General features: G+C 39.7%; 1 protein-coding gene across 2 annotated transcripts; it reads left to right on the forward strand.

Moving 5' to 3' along the window:
• The first annotated feature begins 778 nt into the window (after window positions 1-778).
• Window positions 779-22,059, forward strand: ZBTB21 (zinc finger and BTB domain containing 21). Of its 2 annotated transcripts, none has more exons than XM_026077763.1 (2): window positions 779-866; window positions 13,330-22,059. In XM_026077763.1, the coding sequence occupies exon 2, from the start codon at window positions 13,343-13,345 to the stop codon at window positions 16,520-16,522; it is 3,180 nt and encodes a 1,059-aa protein (XP_025933548.1). In that variant the 5' UTR covers window positions 779-866; window positions 13,330-13,342; the 3' UTR covers window positions 16,523-22,059. The 2 variants fall into 2 exon arrangements, with proteins under 2 accessions (XP_025933548.1, XP_025933550.1); XM_026077765.1 differs by lacking the exon at window positions 779-866 and adding an exon at window positions 5,995-6,114.
• Window positions 22,060-22,935: the final 876 nt, after the last annotated feature.

A 22,935-nucleotide genomic window follows, 5' to 3' on the forward strand; every position in this document is an offset into this window, starting at 1 on the left:
ACGCACCAATGCCCGTGTGTGTCTCCCTGCTAATACCAAATGACTCTGGACTAGGCTGCAAAGACACCACGTGCATATCACTAGAAAACGAGCTTTTTAGGAGACTGCATTGGACCCTGCCGCACATTTTAGAAAAGCAAGCATTAAAAAAAAAAAAAAAGTATTATTAAATTACGTGAACTGCAAATGAATCCTGACCGTACAGATGAGCCCCAGCAGACCCCTGTCCTCAGGAAGCCGGGGCAGGGTGGATGTGAGGGCAACCGCAGCGGCACCCCACCAACGCCGCTGCCGCTCCGCAGGGCGCCACCAGCCCTCACCGCGACACGGGGGGAAGCGGCCCCGGGAAACGGCCCCTCACGACCCCCGTGCCCCGCCACGCCCTTCCCCCCGCCGTGACCGCGCGCCCTCTCGCCGCCTGCCTCAGTTTCCCTTCCGCGCGCGCTCCGCCGTTGGCGGTAGCGCAGGCGGGGGAGGGCAGCTCGGGACATGGCGGGGCACTCGGTGGTTTGCCGGGACTCCCCGCCAGGAGGTGCCGGCCGCGGCCCGCCCGCCCTGCGCGCCGCGGGCAGCTGCCGGCGGCCGCGCTACCTGCGGGGGAGGGGCGGCGGGTGGGGGATCCCCGCAACCGTCTCTCGCCGCCACCCTCCCCGCCGCGCGAGCGCCTCGCCCCCCGCGCGAGCGCCGGCCAATCGGAACGCTGCGCACGTGACGAGCGTTCCCTTCGATGACCTCATCCCTGGTGTGGGATGACGTCAAATTCAAGATGGATGGAATCACGGCGGTGGCAGCAGCGCGCGCGGGCGAATCGTGAAAGGAGGCGCCGAGGGGGGCAGCAGGGGGGGGCGCGGCTGGCGGCGGAGAGGGTGAGTAACGGCCGCGTCTCGCGCCCGTTTTGGGGGCTGCCCGCGCCGTATGGGTCTCCCCGTGTACAAAGGCGTCTTTTCCTGACGTAACTCTGAGGTGGATTTTTTTTTCCCCCACCGAGCGGGGCTGCGGTCCCCGAGTAGGCCAGTGCGCCTGCGCCGGTTACGAAACTCGGCTCCCTCTGCTTCGCGCATGCTCCGTTCGCTTTGAGGAGACGGCTGGTGCCCGTTGCGCCGGCACGCACCCGCCACATAACCATGCCGAGCTCCCTTGTGCGCATGCTCTGTGCCCGCACTGCGCCTCAGCTGTCTCTTGCGCGTGTGCCCTGCCCTCCCTCTGCCAGATTCGAGGAACTGCGCGTGCGCTTCGACTTGAGCGGGGGCAGCTCTGCCTTCGCTTTCCCTCACAGCGCATGTGTTGCCGGGCGGGGCGTGTTCGCGAGCGTGCGCGGTGAGGCGGGAGAGGCTGGACGTGGGGAGCGCAGCGGAGCCGCGGGGGAGCGCCGGCATCGCGGGGAGGGCGCGCGCCTGCGCCACGCGGAGGGGGAGGGGCAGGGCCGCGCGGCGGCCGCGTGCAGGTGGCAGCGTACCTGCCCTGTGCCGGCAGGCCGCGCCGCCCCGCGCCCCTTCGACGGCCGCGGGGGAGCCGGGGTGTCTGTAGGGCCGCAGGGACTGCGGCTCGCGACTCTTCCCCAGCGCAGATAACGCTCTCTGATCTGACCTGTAAAACATGACAGAGAGACTGTGTCTCATAGATCCTCCCTGATGTGTCTTGAAGGGAGAGCTGCACTAGCCTGCAGATTTAAGGGTGGAAAGCAATCCTTCAAGGTTCCTACAACGTATAAGTATATGCAGGTATTAAAAGAAGTATAGTTTTACTCGTCCAAGCTCTCTTTGGCTGAATTATTCATGAGTAAGGGGAAAAAAAATACATCCCATGCTCTGGTGAAAATAAGTCCCATGCTCTGTGCTGTGTAGAAGCATTTAGTTCAAACTTACAGAAAAAGCTGTGGAAGATACTTTAAGCAATCACAGCTATCGGAGGTAATTTTACTTTAAAGTTTGTTAATTTTGAAGTGCAAACTGTCATTATATGTTCAGATTGGATGTGGGTCTAGTAAAGTATTGAACCTAAAGAAAAACTTCACCTAAAGGAGTTACTTTTATGAGCTGTGGAATACGGTGCAGTATTTGATTTCATTGTGTACCGAATAAACTCTTTTTAATAATTAAATGGCACTTGTAGTAGTATTTCTTGTAGTAGTCACAGTAGAAGTAAGAGCCAGGTAGGCTATAGATGTAAGGAAAGATTGCGATGAATTACATTCTCGCAACTTTTTGCAACTACAGTTAAGATTTTATAGCTAAGATATAGCGAATACTTTTATCCTTACAGCAGTGTTAACATGAAAAGATATATTTTGAATATATTTTTGTACAGCAAGGCTTTTCATATTAAATCAGAAGTAGTAAATGCTGTGTTACAGGTAAAGCTAGCATTGCTTTATATTTGTATTGCCTAAACACTGCTAATTATAATGTTCTGTTCTGACTTTGCTCAAACTTGGACAGACTTTAACTGTTTTGACTAAAATTTTCCATCAGCTTTATGCTGATGTTTTTGTGGGGATGTTTTGAGCAAACTTTAGCAGCTATTTTTATAAGCTTTGTTTGCAAAAACAAATTTCGTGGCTATGTCTTGGGTGAAGGGGGATCTGGCATCCTTTTCTCTGAGAAGTTTTATTACCCTCATGCTATAGAGTTATAGTCTGATGAGACAATCTGGTTTATTCTAGCTATAGAAGATCTATGCAATCTGGCCAAATTATGAGCATTCGAAGAATCACCATTTACATGTTCTCAGTAGGGGTTTGCAGGGAGATTTCACAGACTGCAACCTCTGGAGCTACAACAGTGTCTGCCAGAACAGGATTTTTCAGCTGTTTCTCCAGCTGTGAGCTCCCCTGAGCCTGCTGGAACCAAGATTGCTCCCAGGGATCAGAACTGAGAGTGGGTGACCATGTGTTTCCTGTGTTCTCAGTGATGCTTTTGCTCATTTCAACATCGTCCTGAGATCCAAATTAGAATTGAAGTCTTAGTGACTTGGGTTAACACTTACGGTATCTTCTCCTTTACTATGTATTAGCAATCTAATTTAATGTAAAAAAAGGCAATAGCTTGTAAGAAATTCCAAAAGTCCTCTGTGTACTGTACACTTATTTGTGCATAAGTATCATAAATGTGAGCATTTGTGCTTGCTGTTTCCTGCTGCGTAGGTTCCGTGAGGTAGGGTGACATTCTACTAGTTAATTCAGATTCAAAACACTTCTCAAGTTGAGAATCCTGTATATCACTAAAAGCTTAACCCATAAGAGAATGGGTTTTGAGAGTTCAGCTTTTTTTATTTGTTTGATGCTAGGGGCAATACTGATACTTGGTGTGAAAAATAGGTGATACTTTGATCATCTTCACAGTAATGGGTGACTGCTTTCCTTTAAGTTTGTTGCCCTCAAGTAGAGGTACACCAACATTTAGGTCTAGAAGAAGAACTTTACAGAAAGCTGTGAGCTGTCATCCTGTATTGAAGTTGTCTATTTTTTGAACTTCAGTAGCTACTAGTCAGTTACTGTTAAATAGTCAAGTAGATTTCACTTACAGTTCTCAAAATTGAAAGTTACTTTATTTGCAAAATAGTGATAACTATGGTTTATAAACAGGTATAGACTTATAGGGTAGAGGGAGGAGAAGCTGGGGAGAGGAAGTTGGGCTGTAACCACTATATGGTATACAATGCACTGGGAGGTGCTATGCTGTGAGTTGCACACTACAGTTGCAGCTGTTCTCAGCTCTCATTGAAGGGAACTCTCAACCTTTGAGTGATCTGTTTCATAATGAATAATATTACTTTTAATGATCTGAGCTCCTCAGAAGGAAAAAATCTTTAGAGACAGCAAATTCCTTTGTTGCAAGCGAAAAGGCTGCAATATGCCCTGCTTTAAAATATATTTTCTGAGTGGAGTGAATTGCTTTCCCCAAATATTTATGCTGTAGATGTAAAATTAGTCTATGTGCTATAATCTTTTCCCTTTTTTTTAATTATGATATTTAAGACAGCAATTGTACTACATTTTCTTTCATTCATCAGTGGAATAAGAAATAATCTGTGGTCTTTGCTCATTGGCTACTTTCTTTGTCATGCTGCTCTAGCCTAGTTCAGGTATATTTTATGAACAAGAAAAGAAAGCGTTGAGCAACTTTTCTACCTTCCTAAACTCATTTTGCCTCCCACCACCATCGGTTCAGAAGTCTTGCAATCCATGCGAAATAATGTTTTAAAATCACCTAGTCTTGATGGATTTCCCCCTTCCCTGCCATGTGCTTTAATGAAACATCAAGAACTGTGATGTGCAAAACTTTTTCCAGGCAGTCTATGATGAAAAGGCATGAAAAATCCTTTGGCCAAATAATGCCAAAAATACTTTTTTTGTGAAATGTTTCCCTTCCTAGTAATTCATATACAATTAGATTGCATTCTTCAGGAAAGGTAGAAACATTTTTCCTTTGTTTCCTCTGAGCATTAATCTCCTTATCCATGAGTTATCTTACACTAGCATTTAACAGTGTGAGTAATCTTAGGTTGTGACCTAGTCTCAGTAATCCCTTTGATAACTTGTGGCTAGCTCAGGGACAGCTCTTTCAGTGAGCTTCCCCGCCTCTCTCTTCCTGCCCCCCCCCCCCCCCCCCCCAGCTCACTAAAACCCTCTGGCTTTCTTATTTCCCTCCAGCACTGTGTGGCTTCATGCACAGACCTGACACACTATGTTTTGGAACCAGGAGTATACTAGTAGCCCTAAGGGACTGATACCCACCACCTAAAAAGCATTAGAGCTGCTTTGGACATAACTATTTCACATTTTGGTCTGAATATATCTGTGGGTATCTTTAGGGATTTTTCAAAAATAGTGAACTCACTCCAGTAGATATGTCTTAAGAAATCCTTTTTAAGTAAATTAAGAAACACGGAAGGAAAAGCTATAGGAAATATCATTTCTAATCACTATTTGCCACAGCCAAATCCACCAGTCACAACCAAATGGAATGAGTTTATTTTGTGCCAGGATCTAGCTTTGGGCACAGTCCTTCAGCTGTTGAGGTCAGTGGTCAAATTCCCTGGAAATTTAGTAACAATAGGACCAGCTTCTTTGTCATAACTTCTTTAGAGGCATAAAGGAACATATATAGTGCTTTTTTCTTTAATAAAAATGGAAAAGGATGTTTATTTAAAGGTTTGTGAGGCATTGCCCATCTCCACATGCATGTCGACTTTGTGTAAGCTGAAGATCTTCCATGTGCTCTTTATGACCCTGATGTTCTCTTACTGGACTTACGTGAAATTGCTGTTGTCTTCCCCTCTTTACAGTATCCTCTATCATTTGCCAGTATCTTGCCCATAGTTAATGATGGCTGAATAGGAGTTTTCTTTGGATCCATTCAGTGGGTGGAAGATATCTACTTTCCCTGAATCATGTTTCTCACTTGGCAGTTTCTTAGGGTTAGCCCACATTTCAGCTTTTGTACCAGTTTTGCATGTTTCCGATTTAGAGCATGACTCTTTTCCCCCATCCCTTTTTCTTTTTTTTTTTCCTATATAAACCTTATTATAAACACAATTCTGTTGATAGAAAAGTATCTGATACAGGCATAAACAATTTCTCTTCCCATCCAAAATGTATTATGCCTGTAAAAGATACCTTTATATTAATAAAAATATGCCCATAATTAGGGTTTGTCAGTTTGTCTATACCAACAAAATTAAAAGCAGTATGTGAACACAATTCTATTGCGAATTGGACCAGTTAAGCGGAGTAGCTTATATATATAGTAAAGCAGTTGACTGAATAGTTTGGTAAGTATTTCTCAGTGATACTAAGAAAGTAAGGTATTCAACCTGTAGAAGGAGAAGTGTGAATGTTTGGTGTTTCTCTGCTTCAAATTTTTGATTCCATGAATCTTTTACCAAAAATTGCATGAAGTATTTCTGGGGATGAGCTTTTTGTAAGTGTTTAAATCATGCATTCTGCCCTGGAGTCTTTCATTTTTTTTCCAGCTACAGTTTTTAATGACAATGCTACAGAGCTCAAGAGCATGAGAACTGAAGAACTCCTGCGGGAAAGGAAGAGATTGTTTAGTCTCTTTTGATTTTTATTTACAACAGTTTGGATGATGAGTCATACACCTTTCAGTCAAGGTATTGAGGCCAGGACAAATACTTTATCAAAATGTATTTTAATCTTTATGAATTCTTTCAAAAAGAATCAGGAAAAACTCATAGACAAATAACTGGAAATGATACTTAAACTGTCTTAGTTTTCCTTTAATTACCTTTTAAAAGAATGAACTGAAGAAAGTCTCAGCTGTGACTTGCAATGTTCTAGCCTACCTTAAGAAATAGCATATTAAAGCATCAGGATGTAGTAGTACTGAGTTTTTCCCTTATTGCCAGAAATTCACATCTTCATACTGTAGGTAATGTACACCTTTATAACGAGAGTCAAACCACTAAATTTATAGTTAGCCTCTTGATTCAAGCGTGTATTAGAGAATGTAGGAGAAATGTGGAAGTTCAGAAGAATGGAGAGAGCTTCTTTGGGACAATGAGCTGAAAGTATGTGATAATGTTTTACTTCCTCAGCAATAAAAGGTAAAATGGGGTGAGGGTAACTGACCTACCAAGTGAAAGATACAAAAGAGCACTAAGGGGAGTAACCTTGAAACAGACTTGCTTCATCTGTTTGGCCCGGAAGACTTTAATAAGCAATGCTCTGGTAAAAAAAAGTTCTCACTGAAACTTGTCTATGGAGAATCACTGATTATATATCATACAAAGACCTAGCCTTTGTCTCCTTGGATATAAATATCACTGTCTAATTCAGACACTCAAATATTGAGTATCTCCTAAAAGTATTTTGTCTTGTGTAGTGTTTTTCATGGCTTCATGAATTTCAGAGGAAATACTGGGTCGTAATAACAGTGTTCAGGCATTTCAAAGGAACAGATTTGTTGGAGTGGAAAGTATTTTATCTGGGCTCTTCTCAACCTTACAGATACAGTTTGTTATTCCCAAGCTAATTGCAGGCTGCAGCAATAGGGATATCTGCTCCCTTCGGTTCACCACCAGTGCACGTTCCTGCCCTCTCCCTTACATCCAGCAGTTGTGCAATGCCATGATGAGCTGGATCAGCTTACTGATCTGACAGCAAGCTGCTCCTTCCTTAGTGGGGGAGGAAGCATAGACTATTCCTTGCAGTAGCAATCCCCAATTAGGTTGGGCTAAGAGTAAGATGAAATTGCACCCTTAACTACTACTACTTTGTAAATAAGAATGCAAAGGACAAGTGGAGTTTTGTGGTGTTACTGTGATATTTTGTGGTTTGCTGCACGTCAGGAGAAGCTATTTAGAGTGTCAATTGGCAAAACTACGTGTATGATCTGAATGTGAAAAGTAGACTCTAACTTATAATAGAATTTCTAGTCTGTGTCAGGATGATGGTTAATGATTTGTGTACAGTGGAGGACAAAATAAAGACACTACACAACATTATACAACTTATTCTTTTCCTCTCCTTAAATTCCTGTTTCTATATGTACAGAGGATAAACAGTTGGAAATTGATATATTAATTTCACGCATTAACAAATATTCTGCTTACCTGTTCTTGATGCCAGCCTGCTGCTTCATTCTAAAAAGTCTCTCCTTGCTGCTGATCTACTGGAAATATGAAACATTTATCTTCCTGGAGAAAGTTCAGTTTTGCCTACTGTGGAAAATGTAGCAATAGAAGTTGAAATCACATTTTATTAGATCCGTGAAGAAGACAAAATCCCCAAACTTGCAGCAAGGAGTCATACCAGATCATTCCAGTATTTGATTGGGAAAAGGTTATAGAACTGTGAACAATCTTGTTCTGCAGGTTCAAAGCTTGGCTTTTAGTTACTTCTGTGTATGTGTATATACGTATACGTGTATATATAAATACCTATGGGCTGTATTAGACTATTCATGTTGTACTGCCCATTGATGGGAGAAAAAACATTTGATAAATTGTGGTCAAGCTCAGATAGTAAAATCTAGTACAGGATACTTGTCCAGAAATTTAAGCAGAGCAAACTTCTTTTGCATCTAGGCTCTGCTGGGTACTTGGACTTTTTTTTTTTTTTCTTGTGTCTGAAATAGCATGTGAATAGTCAGAGTTGTCAAAACCTCTGCAAAGCACTCACTACCAAGTGCAACTTTCTTGCATTTACCTGGGGATGCCCCAGGAAGGTGCATGTATTTGCAGGCTGGCTTTCATAATCTGTATTTCTTTCTTATACTTTTTTTTATTATTATTATTATTCACTTCTTAAGCATGTTTTCCCTGTCAAGTCTTCCTTGTTGCCTGTCTCTTCTGTGTGCTTTTTTCTTCCTCCTTCCTTGTATTTTTCTAGTTCTAACTGCAGTTTCACACAGCCCTGGCACCTCCTTGCTGCAACATTGCATCTCATCAAGTATTTCAGGACATTGTCTTTCCCACCACCACCCCCAACATGCTATTAACATAGCTTTAGCTGACAGCTATGTCTTTATAATGGAAGTCAACAGGTAACATTAACATTTTAGTTGCTTATGTATTTGCAAGCGTAAGCAGTTACGTTGAAATTTTTCACTCAAATGACTACCTATTTCTGTTTTTAAAGTTTCAGTATCGGTGGCGTCATTGTTTCTGAAGTTGAAGTTTCAGATGGGCAAAACTGATCAAACAGCTTGCTGACAAAAGGCAGTTGCATTGCCTCTTGCAGCAATTCTGATGCTCATCTGACCTCAGTGAGCTGGTTCAGCCCCTAACCTATAAAATAGCAAACAGATATAAAAAGCTGCGTTGTTGTTGAGTTCTTTTGGCGAGGGGAGAGGGAGGGAGGAGGGAGCAGAATCCTTTCACTTTAGGGAGTTGTATCAGCTTACTGAGAGGTCAGATGAGCAGCATAGCTGGTATAAGGAAGAGGAGGGTACCACAGGACTGGGAGCAGGAGATGAGAGTAAGGGACAGAGGAAAGGAAGGGGGAACTGCTACTTCAAAAGAAGGTGGCTGCTAAAGAAACAGCTGAGCCAAAGAGTAAGCTTTTCCACCCTTTCCTTGTGAAGAGCTTTCTTGAGCAGAGATTTCCTTTTGGCAGGACATCATTCTGGAATAGCAGAGGTGTCTCTTTCTATCCTTGTTCAAAAAAAAAAAAAAAAAAAAAAGCTTGTACCAAGGAGGGCTGCAAACCTCCTGCTGCTCTTGCCCTTCCTGGGCCTGGAATCTTGCTGTAACTTTCTCCTGATGACCAGGAGCTGCTATAGCACATGGACAGAATGGGAAGATTTTTTGATATGCTCTTACCGGTTTTCTTGATGTCACCTAGACATCGTGGAAGAAAATAGGAAACAGCTTTGTTTCCAGTCAGTACTGAAGCCAGGTGGAAAAGCTGGGTGGAGGGAATAAGAACAAATGATCTGGAGACTGACAGGAAAAGGCTTGGGTAGATAATGGTAAAATAATCTTCAGCTGAGGAAGTATGATTCCACGAACACTTGGAATCAAATCTAGTATTAGAAGAGCCTGGCATAGTTCTGTTGTCTGCACAATATCTAGGCACACCATTTGTACTGAGATTGAGTGTAGTTACCCAAGCATGAGCTTTACTGACAAACTGGTGATTTTATCTTCCTGTAACTGCTCTTTTGCCACAGTTTGTCTCTTCAGTTATGTGAGTGCAATTGTTCTTGAGATTGTGCTCTAAAGAGAATTGACCAGCATTTGAAAAGAAGTGTTATTTTTTGTTTATTGTCTGATCTGTGGAATACAAGCCTGCAAATATTTGTATTGGCACAGCTGAGGGAGTTGTGACCTGCAAGTGTGAAGATGAACCAAAGGTCGCAGGAATGTCTTAAATTGTTGTTGTTGCTGAAAAATGTTCATACAGTGAAACTTCAATACATTGTACATTTATACTGGAACTCTTTGTTTTTACATCTATGTGTTTCAGCCTTTTTGGCGATCTGTATAAAATGGTTCTGCATGACCTGTTCAGGTTTTATTTCTTAACACATCATAACATGTTTTATTTATAATTGTTGTGTTTTAAAGGCTATTAGGCTATAAAGTCAAGCACTTGAAAATTAGGAAACACCAGGATTAAGGCTGCCTTTGCAGGATTAATTTGGTCCCTTGCCATTTGTGTATGTTGCAGCCTTTGTTACTGTTCAAGTGATACATTTCTGTTGCCCCAAAGTGCTGTCTCCTTCAGTGCACAGAAGAGACTGTGCTCTGAGAGTGAAATGGAGGATTTTAGTAGGATGTTTGTCTGTCTTGTTTAATGTAATAAAGTGAACATGTTCTGCGTATAAGAAAGGCAAATGTGGGAAGATGATGACATTGTTTTAGGCAAACACGACCACTCTAATTGGTTTGCACAAAATCCAATTTAATAGAATAATTGAGCAAGTCACAAGTAAGCAAAACAGCGCTGGGCGGCCGGGGAGTCTCCTGCTCCACCAACGGCGCGCGCGATCCCCCGCTCACAGTCCCCTTATATGCGGTTCTAGTTCCAGATATACGTAGCACTTCCTGTAACTTCTGCGGTTGCACCGGCTGTTGCTGGGGGGGGGGGGGTCGGGATGAAGGCTGGGGTCTTCCTCTGCGTTGTGCGCGGTGCCCTTCAGGTCGCGCGCATACATTTCACAATGCAATATCGCTCTGCTGGCTCAGTACAATCATCTCGGGTGGGGTTCATGTGGTGATAGCCCGTGTTTAGCGCCTAGTTTCATGGTAAAATCACTTCACGAGTTGATAGCCCGTACTTAGCGCCTAGTTTCATCGTAAAATCACTTCCCGAGCTGATGTAACAAATTAGCACATATCACAACATGGTTACTGGATTCTGCATTAGTTGCACATATTTTATTCCTGTCTCTGCCAATAGCATTCCTGTGTTACAGTGGATAAATAGACACACAAATTGCATAGCGTTTAGTTTGTGTTTTATACAAGAAACTGGTCTAATCTGCAGAAACTACAAACTATGTTGGTGGATGTTCTTCAAATGTTACTCTTAGTGTTTCTTGTAAGTTTTGGGGCTCTAGATCTCTGTGACGGGACCTTAGGCTACCTGAAACTTTCAAATAGCCTTGCTTGTTGGGGGGAGGTTCCCCCCCCCCCCCCCCATTAAAGTGAGCACAGCAGAAACCACAGTAGTTCTTCCAGTCTCTGAAGATGTGTTTTAATAAAACAATGCAGAATACTTTCCCATTTAAAATAGAAAGAATTCAGATGGCCTGGGTGAAGCAGATTAAAATGAACAATTTGAAAATATTTCAAAATACTTGAGTAATATTCCCCTTAGCCAGTCTGTCCTTGAAGCATGGATTCTGCAGCAACTTTTAGTGGGTGTCTCTACAATAATGTTTTTAGTTCAAATTTCCTTCATAAGTGCTCTGCTGATCTCTCATCTGCATATAACAAGCTGTAACTTGCATCACAGATGACTCTTTTGAGTATGCAAACTCAATTTCTTTCAGAAAAAGCTAAAACAAAAGATACATTCCTGGCACACATGTTCTAATACACTCCAAGTGTTAATGGGTGTTTAGTCCACAAGAGTAGATTGGGTCAGTTAAACACACACACACACGCACACCTGCAGTAGGTCCACAAAAGAGATGGGTAGCCTGCTCCCCAGACAGACAAACTGGTGTCTCAAAATTAATAGATGCTTGAATATTCTGCTCTTTTGGGATGGAGATGTGAGGAAATATGCATTGCAACTATTTGATTTGAGTTAAGGGTAAATTAGTTTTTATGAAACACTCCAGTTAAGAGACAGTTCTGGTGAAGAAACAGTTTGCTACTGCTATTGCCATGACACTATTAACTCATTCAGTGTGTTTGGATTTAGAAGTGGTAGCCCAGGCCTGTGAAATGAGCAATGCACTGAGACACTGTGGGCAACACCCTTTAAGTCATGTTCTCAATAGCACCAACTTAGACTTCGATCATTGATCACTTAGACCTATTAGCTGTAATATTTCCCATCCCATGCAATTTATTAATTGCAGAGTTATGACTTTATTTTGTTAAACTTTCCAGATTTACTTGTAAGTTGATAAATAATGAAACCTTTTGTTACATGTGTAAATATCTTAAAAAAAAAAAAAAAAAGTTTCTGAAATCAACTGTAAAAAGAGGATTGCTTTTAACAAACAAGAGTCATTGATTTGTTTTACTACCATCATAGAGGAGGGTCGTGTTGAGTTAACTTAACCAGAATTATAAAAGCATCCATGACAATGAAATTGGGTATTACAGATTTCTAGTGTGTGTGCATGTGCACAGATAAATGAATTTCAATTTATACAACAGAAGTTATTTATTTAAACTAACTTGAAACCTGACTTTCTCCTTTCTTAATATTTAATCATAGCAGTCTGTTGAGTTATTGAGGCATCCTGCAGTGCAGAGTAGGCTGTGTTTCGAAGCATATGGGACATGGGATTTCAGAACTGCAGTTTAATTTATGCTTACTGTACTCTTGGAGGCATCCAGGAGTAACTGTTCCTTAAGTACATGAGTTGTGGGCATAAAGTGCTCTTTGCTAATGACTAGGATGGGGGAGTTCAGTTCGCTGATTATTTTTAAGGTAGAACAAAACAGTTCTGGGATACTTTGATTAAAATCGGGAAATTTCCAAGAAACTAGATCCTGTCAGTGGAATTATAAGGAGTGAMACACATTTCATAGCTAGAAGTATATATTAACAACACTCGTTAAATATAAGCGAACATGATGACTTAATCTAGATTAGAGACAATAATCCATACTCCTTCTCCTTCCCCCAATATTAATATCCTTTCCATCATCCTATTAAAAATGACAAGAAAAATTCTTTAATTTGTTTAGTCAGCAGGAGACTGTCAGGTTTGCCTCGCCTCAAAAGTGGCTTGGCATAACTAAGCTTCGGATATCTGATTCAGGATTTTATCAATGTAATTGTCAAGATATATCTTCATAAAGTTAATGCTGAGAAAAAGATGATCAACTATGAAATGATTACACCATATTCCTTTATGTGGAGAAGTGTGCATATATTACAGGAAGAGCTGCCCCCACCTCCTTACTAGTTAGATATAATAACCTTGGTGTAACATCAGCTATTTAAGGCATATTGGAAAATGGAACCATAAGCTGCTGCTTTTCATGCCTGTGCATCTGCTGGAGCTAACAATATTGTTTTAATTCCCATACCTTTTCTCAAAGCTTAGCTGCTTTCTTCAACAATGTTGATGGTGTTTAGCCTGTTTATCAAGTATGGAGGGATTAGGTGTGTTTACTTTATATTTAACAATGATTTACATAAAACAACCTAAAACCTTCTTTGTGCTTTTTCAGAAACGTCAGAATCATGGAGGGGCTCTTGCATTACATAAATCCAGCACATGCCATTTCACTTCTAAGTGCACTGAACGAGGAACGTCTAAAGGGACAGCTATGTGATGTTGTTCTTATAGTAGGAGATCAGAAATTTCGAGCTCATAAAAATGTTCTGGCTGCCAGCAGTGAATACTTCCAGACACTGTTCACAAATAAGGAGAATGAGTCTCAGTCAGTGTTTCAACTTGACTTTTGTGAACCGGATGCTTTCGATAATGTGTTAAACTACATTTACTCTTCATCCTTGTTCATTGAGAAAGGCAATCTTGCAGCTGTGCAAGAACTGGGCTACAGTCTTGGAATATCCTTTCTTACAAACATTGTTTCTAAGAGTCCTCAAGCTCCTTTTCCAGCTTGCCCCATGAAGAAAATACTGTATCAGGACGAAGATGAAAGTAGCTCTCAGAAGAGAAGTGTCATTGTCTGTCAGAACAGAAATGAAGCACAAGGGAAAAGTGTAAATTCAACACAACATGATTTAAGCCATACTTCTAAACCTTCACCCTCTGTTGCTGTCAAAACTAACAGTAGACCACAAGTAACAAAACCAACTGAATCACTTCACAACTTACCACTCGCTGAAAAGAGATGGCTGAAAGAAACCCCTGTGAGCTATACCAAGCTTCATGAAACTTCTGGAACTGTGGAGGATCAGAGCAGAGGTGGTTTAGTGAAAAGGAATACAGTATTGCCTCAAAAGCCTTTAGCAGAGAAGGAAGTTGCAAGCGATGAACCAGGAGGCAGTGGTCAGCTTTTAAGAGGAAAAGCTGCAGAGATGTCATTAAAAAGACCACGTCCACCAGTGTTGTCTTTGCGTGGCTCATCAGAATCTACATTTTTGTTGCAAGAGTCAGGAAAAGGAAATGGTCAAGGAGAAGACAGAAACTTGCTATACTACTCAAAGTTGGGACTAGTAATCCCATCAAGTGGATCTGGTCCAGAAAACCAAAGTATTGACAGAAGTGGGCCACTTGTAAAAAGTCTCCTTCGAAGATCATTGTCCATGGACAGTCAGGTTCCTATTTATTCACCTTCTGTTGACCTAAAACCTTCACAGGTATCGTCATCCTCCTCACCAGGGACTAATGATTCCCAGGGGAAGACATTTAATGTTGTATCTCAAAAGGCGTCCTTGAAAGAGGCATCAGAAAAGTTGGTCTTAGATGAGAAACCACAGGTAATACACCCACATCGCCTTAGGTCCTTCAGTGCCTCTCAGTCAACTGATAGGGAGGTTGCTTCCCCTCTCACAGAGGTGCGAATAAAAACTGAACCTAGCAGTCCACTCTCAGATCCTTCTGAAATAATAAGAGTTACAGTGGGAGATGCTTCAACATCTACAGATAAAGACTTTGCTTTTAAAACTGAGGATGATCATAGGGAACCAAGTAGACTTCCAGCCAAAAGGAGATTTCAAGATGATAGAAGACTACCATTTAAAAAACTGAAGGTGAATGAGCAGGATTCTCCTGGGTCAGAAGATAACTTTGAGGAAGGCTCAAGCCCTACACACCTTGATGCTGATTTTCCTGATTCTGATGTCAGTAAAGATGAATACAGTGAGATGGAAGAAGCAAGACCAAACAAAAAATTTAAGTGCAAGCACTGCCTTAAGATTTTTAGATCAACAGCAGGTCTTCATCGTCACGTTAACATGTATCATAATCCAGAGAAGCCCTATGCTTGTGATATATGCCACAAGAGATTTCACACGAATTTCAAAGTGTGGACACACTGCCAGACGCAACATGGAATTGTGAAGAATCCCTCACCAGCTTCCAGTTCACATGCTGTTTTGGATGAAAAATTTCAAAGAAAACTCATTGATATAGTGAGAGAGAGAGAAATAAAAAAAGCTCTGATAGTTAAACTCAGACGTGGCAAGCAAAGTTTTCAGGGACAGTCTGCTTCACAAGCACAACAAGTCATCAAAAGGAATTTGCGATCAAGAACCAAAGGATCCTATATTTGCACCTACTGTGGGAAAACGTATCGTTTCCTGTCTCAATTTAAACAGCACATAAAAATGCATCCAGGGGAAAAACCAATTGGAGGAAATAAGGTTCCTAAGCAGAAAGATCATGTTCATATTGAAAGTCCAGTAGAAAACAAAGAGGTTTATCAGTGCCGTCTCTGTAATGCTAAGCTCTCTTCACTTATTGAACAGGGAAATCATGAGCGACTCTGTAGAAAGGCTACTGTCTGTCCTTACTGCAGCCTTAGATTTTCTTCTCCAGAGCTGAAGCATGAGCATGAAAGCAAGTGTGAATATAAGAAGCTTACTTGTCTTGAGTGTATGCGCACCTTTAAATCATCCTTTAGTATTTGGCGTCATCAAGTTGAAGTTCACAATCAAAACACAATGGCTCCAACAGAGAACTTTTCTTTACCTATACTGGATCACAATGGAGAAATAACTAGTTCATCAAGATTGCCTCCTCAGTCAGAAACCAATAAAACAAACAATTTTGTTACTGCAAAAGAAGATGGCGTATTTAGTGATTCATCAGAACAAATCAATTTTGATTCTGAAGATTCCTCATGCCTACCTGAGGACTTAAGTGTTTCCAAGCAGTTTAAAATTCAAATCAAAGAAGAACCTGCAGATGATGTAGAGGACGAGGTCACAGAAGCCAGTAGAGAACCTAAAGAAGTAGTCTCGAACAAAGATGCTGGTTTGTGGCCCTGTGAAAAGTGTGGGAAAATTTTTACTGTACACAAACAACTGGAGCGTCACCAAGAGCTCTTGTGCTCTGTGAAGCCATTTATTTGTCATGTGTGCAACAAGGCCTTCCGAACCAATTTCCGGCTGTGGAGTCACTTCCAGTCTCACATGTCACAGGCTGCAGAGGAGTCCACAAATAAGGAACCTGAGATGTGTCCACCAGCTAACTCCCCATCACCACCACCTTTGCCTCCACCCCCACCTTTACCCAAAATCCAGCCCTTGGAGCCTGATAGTCCAACAGGCTTGTCTGAAAGCTCCACTACTACTGAAAAATTGTTTGCCCCACAGGAGTCGGATACGCTCTTTTATCACGCTCCACCACTCTCAGCAATCACATTCAAAAGACAGTACATGTGTAAACTCTGTCACAGGACTTTCAAGACAGCATTTAGTCTTTGGAGCCATGAACAGACACACAATTAGATAGCTTTAACAGGCTAAAAAGCTGGTTCAGTGGAGGCTATTTTCAGGATCTCAGATGTATGCCATATAAACTAGAAATCTAAGAGGATCAAAACAACAACAATGAAAAAATAGGAATTTGTGATGCTGCTTGGATTTGAAGATTAAGGTGACTAACTTTGTTAGTAGATAGAAGCCTGAGTAACTTAAAATACTGTGGTCTGGGATCTAATAGTAACAGAATAATTTTAATTTTGTTAACACTGAAATAAGATCACATCTGGATTGTATGCATGGATCTTCATCCTGTGATGCTGGTGTGTGCGTGTGTGTATTATATATAAAACTATATATTAAACAAAAGAGCAACAACAATTTGGATTCTAACTGTGAGTTTATAGTAGTGAAATACTGTAACCAACTTAATTTTTTTTTTTTTTTTTTTTTAAGACCACACAAGCTCCATATAAATAGTTGTCGAGCACTTGAAGTTAGGGAAGAAGTGGATGGAGTATCTTGCTGTATTAACTTAGGTCTTGGAAATCTTTAGCAATAACAAATAAACCTCAAGTTTGAGTAATCCTGATGTTATTGGATATGAATGTTTAATATTTTAAGGGAACGTGGAATTTTTTGTTGTTATATGGAACTTGTTCAAACTAAAACAGAATCTAAGGTCAGCAATATTATTACTAAGATTTTATATAAAAAGTAGCAGCAAGCCTGCTTTCAGCCATTTAATTATAAGTTTCTAAGAAAAAATTGGGGGAGGGAGGGTACATTGCTTTATATAATGTCCCAAAGACTAATTTACTATAGATATTTCGGTAGCTACTGTCATTGTATAAACAGCCATCATAATTCAAATGGTACTCTTTATAAATATGAACTAAGATTGAATGGATGTCAGACAAATTTCATAATTTTTTTCTGCTATTTGTACAACTGTTTGTAATTCTAACTACAAAGGAATGTATAACTATTAAATTGAAAAATGAGAGCTTGTTAAGGGATAGAAGATATAAGTTGTGTTCCTACACACAGTAATAAGCTTGGCCATGAGTACAAAGATATGTTTTAACAAAAATTAAAAATGTAAATATTTATATAGACACCTGTATAAATGAAGAAGTATGTATTTGAAATTTGTATTAAGCATACATATCCAGCTCAAAGCAGAGGAAAAAACACCACACTACAATCACTGCATTTTATGAATATGATGCATAGAATATTTTTCTGCTGCTTTCTATCATTTGTGATACTGTGTTGCAATTTTCTAATTTGTTAAAAATCGTGGTAATAATGGGCTGCAGATATTTTGCGTGGCTCTGTTATTTTACCTCAAATCACAACTGGAGCATTTAATGTGACTAGGATCATCGATAATTACCAGAAGCTATGGTAAGGGTCCAAAGTTATTCTGTAAGCAAAAGAAATATTTCCCCAGAAGTAGGTGGTAAACTAACAGTGAAGCATTCTTCTGCTGGCATTTAACCTTAATGGAGTGGTGATGGATAAGAATGAACAGCAAGAATGTAGGTGATGCAAACAGTATTTATGATGCTGACCAGCTTTGGCTGGGGGAGGGAGAGGGAGAGGATTGCATTCCACACCACCTGGTCAGAGCCCAGCCTGTGTTCATGGAAAGCGACAGGAGCTGGGCCACTGATGGCAGTGAGAGCAAGAGTGAGGCTTTAATTCTGTGTGGCTCTAATCATGCAGTCCTTCACCATCCAAAACTCCCACAGAAGTAAAAAGAAATGCAAACTCATACAAAGATTTAGCAAAATTAAGCACAAGCTTAACTCTTAAGAATCTGAGAAAGGCCATCCTTAGTTAGCCATGCACAAGGGTAGCTTTTCTCAGTCAAAGCCCAACCATTTTCTTTCTAAGCAGTTTTTTTTTTCTTTTCCCCTGGAAGTTAAATTTAAAAGAAATGGCTCAGTATGGACCCCAGACTTTTTTTGGCTACCAGAAAATTGCTATGTTAGTTTCAAGTCTTTTCTGTTTCATTGTTGATGAAAATCTAAAACTGTTACTAAACACTTTCTAATAGTAATGTGTTTTGTCCTATTCCAGGCAAATTATGTCTGAATATAATTATGCTAATTGTTAGAATATCAGTTAAACTCTGTAAGTGAAACTGCAGTTAAAACAAGATTCCTATGTACCTGTTTAAAAGTGACATTTCTAGATGTTGACTTTTTTATTCCACCTCATAAGACTAAATTTCCTACTGACAAGAAATAATTTCAACATAAAACGATCATTGCACTCAACCTGGTTTAACAAAATCAGAAAGACACAAGCCATGCTAAATATCCTTTAAACATATTTAAGAAAATAAATCTGGGCATACAAAATGTGAAAACATGTTTTTGTAAAATGGTGCCTAAGTTTTCACCAGTGATTCCTATATACAATAGGAATTTAAAAGTTTATATCTAGCCTTTTAAAAATCAGTATGCCTTCTAAAAGAAAATAGCAACTACTTCAGCTATCATATGATCATCTAACTTCCGACTGGGATTCTACTATATAATATGATGATAAATACCATGCATTTAAAATCAAAAGCTTGTGCAACATCTTTGAAGAAACTTTGACCTTTTTCTTAGTATAAGATGTATTATAAAATCCATAAAATATTTTTGGTCTAAATAGCCTCCTCCTAAGTTTTTATTTAGATTTGCTTTTAAGTATTGTTTTTAACTTTGAGCGTGTTCTGTGTTTTCTAAATTCAGTTCCTGTTGTCCAGAAAAGGAATTCAGGATCTCTAAAGTTTAAATACGAGATGTTTATATAGCAGTTCTGGTTTTCTATTAGCTTTTATACAGTATCTTAAAAAGCCCTTGATAGAAGTGTTTATTTTGGAGGATATGGAATAAATATGCTTCCACTTATATAACTTTAATATATGTTTAAAAAGTTAAATTATGGGGAAAAATGTTAGTTGCTTGTTTATAAATAAAGGTCTTTTTAAAGAGTGTCTAGTTTGGCCATAGGCAGAATAAAAGGCAAATCTATAGATACAAAAACCCATCTTCATAATATTTTGTTTAATTTTGCAACTATGTACTAAAGTGACACAAAGTTAGAGATCTTTTTTAAGTATAAAAGGTAGATTTTATTTCTTAAAACTTGTGACAGGAATGTGCAGATGATTTAATATATAGATTAGAATCTTTAAGTCTTTTGATTAGTTTTATAATCTGTCAGTTAAATCTCAGAACAATCCTGCTTCAGTGGAAGTACAGTGAAAACTTCCATTGCATTTAAGAGCAGCAGGATTGAGCCAGGAAATGTTTTTTGAGTTTGTTTGTTCCCCCCAACCCCCTTCAAGGACTGTGTTGGCAAAGTGCATAAGCGTATGCTTAAGTTCCATTGAGAACAGTCTTAATACCTTTTTTTTTTTTTTTTTTTTTTTCCAAAGGTTCTTTGCTGAATTGGGACCATGATCAACCATTGGAAGTGAGCAATAGCAGGAAAATACATATGGATTTTTTTTTTAAGTTGTAGAACCAAAAGTTAAAATGAATCTTTCTCTATATAAAAACTGCATATACAGCTAGTGTGTAATTCTGCAGTTTTACAAAAACAAAGGACATGAACCAGTAGTAATACTGTCTGTACTTCTTGGGGGGGGTTTTTTGTTTTTTAAATTTGTACGGGGGGGTAAAACACCCTGACAGTAAATTGAGCAGGTAATCTGCTGAAGCAGTGGGTGACACTAGAGTTTGTCTTGTGTATTTCAGAATGGAAATACGGCCTTATCCAGTGAACCAAAACACACAACTGTAAGAGACCTGTTCCTGCATTTCCTATTTAGGCAAGCCTTTTAGTGACAGCCAGTAGACATTTTGGTTGTTTTTTGTTTGTTTGTTACCCCCTCCCTCCCACCCCCAAGCAGGGCATGCAGGTTTGGTCTGAAGCTACGTGTACCCTGTTTTTATTCCAAGCTTCCAGTGATAAAAGTGGAAGTTTCTCACATGCGATAAGGACAGACTATGCCTAACTTCTTGGCACTGACAGTGACGGTGCAAATATCTGGCATGAGCCTGTAATCTGGCATGTGCCTATACTGTTCAATAAAATTGTTTACATTTTCCTATCAGAAGATTTAGATGAAAATCAAAGCAAGCTTAGATTTTTTTTTTTTATGTTGCTGTTAATGAATCAGTGTTAAAATCCTTTTTCTTTTTTTTCTGAACACAGCCTGATAGTATTTTTTAATGTCATTGATTCTTGTTTATTTAAAATGACTTGTGAAAAACTGTACTATAACTGTTGTACATAAAGGGACACTATCAAGAGAAAAGTTGTATACTGTAAATGTACTTATCTGTATTAATAATACTTGCTACTAATAAAAATCAAAGAACTTAAAAACATGAATTGACTCATAACACTTGAGCTGCTTGGGCATAAAAATGCCTTATTAAGGGCATCCTCAATTGTTGCAAGGAAGTCTGAAAAATTTGTTTGAATTCTGTGGATTGAGCTTATTTGTCATGTTGCTTTTTCCTCTAACTGTTCCAGAATAAAGGACTCGATCTATTCTTTTTTTCAGTTTCTCGGTGATATGTTACCTTTTAAAAACACAAGCATTGTCTCTAGCTTCCCACTTTTGCAGCAGCATGTTTAATTAAAATATATATGTAAAAACAAAAAGAACACGTACCAAATATAAATTTTAAGGCTTATTCTTGACAGTGTCCCTTTTTAAAAATCAGGAAAATGGGATCACTTACAGTGCTCGGGTACAGGGGAATGCTTTCCTAAAGTTTCTAGAAGCTGGAAATGTCAATATATTTGCTATAGAAATTTCCAGTTAGTTATACAAAATCACTTGTCATTTTAAAGAGTTATAGAAGTAAGACAAAAGAAGCTGGTTTTATAATCCTGTATACCTAGTAGTCATTGTATATCAATTCAATACACCAGTGTTGAATTTTAATTAAGAATAGGTTTTTACTTTTTTTAGGACTGAGAATTAATAGCTTAGGATAACTTTTTCTTTAATGTAATGTAAATCCATTGCTGCTTTGTACAACTTTTTCTACTGTGTGTTTTCTTTACTTAGATCTTGACTAAGAAATGTTGGCGTCCAATAAACTTACACTTTGTTCTTTTGAATTTTTGTGTCTTATACTGGAACTCTTGGCAGATCACGATGTTATTGTGCATACCATTATGTCTGTGGGCTGGGAATTTTGTTTACAAAACAGCATCTTTTGATCTATTTGTTGTATGTAAATGATAGTTTTTACATTACTAAAATATTGGCTTTTTGTTTGTTTCAGTAAGTGCCCCATTGAACCTTTTATTGGGAAAAAAAAAAAAACTGTTGTAGAAAAGTTCTTCAAAAGACTTGAGCACTGACCAAATTCTGCTTCCTCTGCAATCAGCAATTAAAACAAGACTCTGTGGAAGCAAGGTTACATCAACTGAGTACCTTTCATCTAAAATTGGATTGAACTGCGTGTTTGAAAATACACTGTTACTAATGGTTATGTGATTTTTGCAGTGCTCTCATTAAAAGCAGTTTTCCTACATGTATCTTCCTCTTCTAAAACCGTTGTGGGGGAAGGCAGTATGTGTGTTCCTATGATACAGAAATTGATCTCTGTATCTTTTGGGAACAGGGTTTACTAACTTCCTCTCTCAAAGTAGACTGATACCTACCTTTGAAAATTTAGGACTGTTTCCTCAACTTCTTGGACTAATATCTGCTGGCCTTCACCATTTTTCATTGGGGCGGTATTCTTTGATCCTATTGACCAATTTCACTCCCAACAGATTCTTCATAAAGATTATTGACTGGTAGCAAAGAAGGACTTAGTGGGAAGGGTAAGATTTATGATGAGAGCATAAACTTAATTATTCATTCTTTTAGCCTGGTGCTTGCCACTACACGTGTGTACTGTCCGGGTAGTTAAGGGGACAGCAAGTCAGGTGAAACACACCAGTAGAGCTGGAGTACCGAATCTTAAATGTTAAGAGGGCTGTAGGGGCTCCCCAAAGTATGGGGCACTCCAAAGTCAAGAGGATTTGGGTGCTTCATGCTCCTTAAATCTCTGAAAAGGGAGACAAGGATTCCTAGGGTCTCTCTCCTTGGAGGGTCTCTACATGTCAGAAGTGAAGTGAGCTGTCGAAAAGTTGGAGAAAGATGGGAGAGCTGCTCTCTGACCCATTCAGAGTGGTAAATTGGCACAGGTTTGGCTTCCTCTTCTCCTTTCACCATGAAAACACTCCTCCATCTCTTTTTGCATCCAGTTAAGATCTGCATACGTCCTCTCTGTTATTGTTACAGAGCAGCCTAACATCTGCTTATGTTTCACACAAACTGGCTGTTCTAGAGACTGTACAACCTATACTGACATAAAAGTCAAGAAGCAAACCAAAGTGATTAAAAGTTACAGACACTGATG

Source organism: Apteryx rowi, unplaced genomic scaffold (genome assembly GCF_003343035.1).
Source record: "Apteryx rowi isolate R43461 unplaced genomic scaffold, aptRow1 scaffold_460, whole genome shotgun sequence".
NCBI lineage: Eukaryota > Metazoa > Chordata > Aves > Apterygiformes > Apterygidae > Apteryx > Apteryx rowi.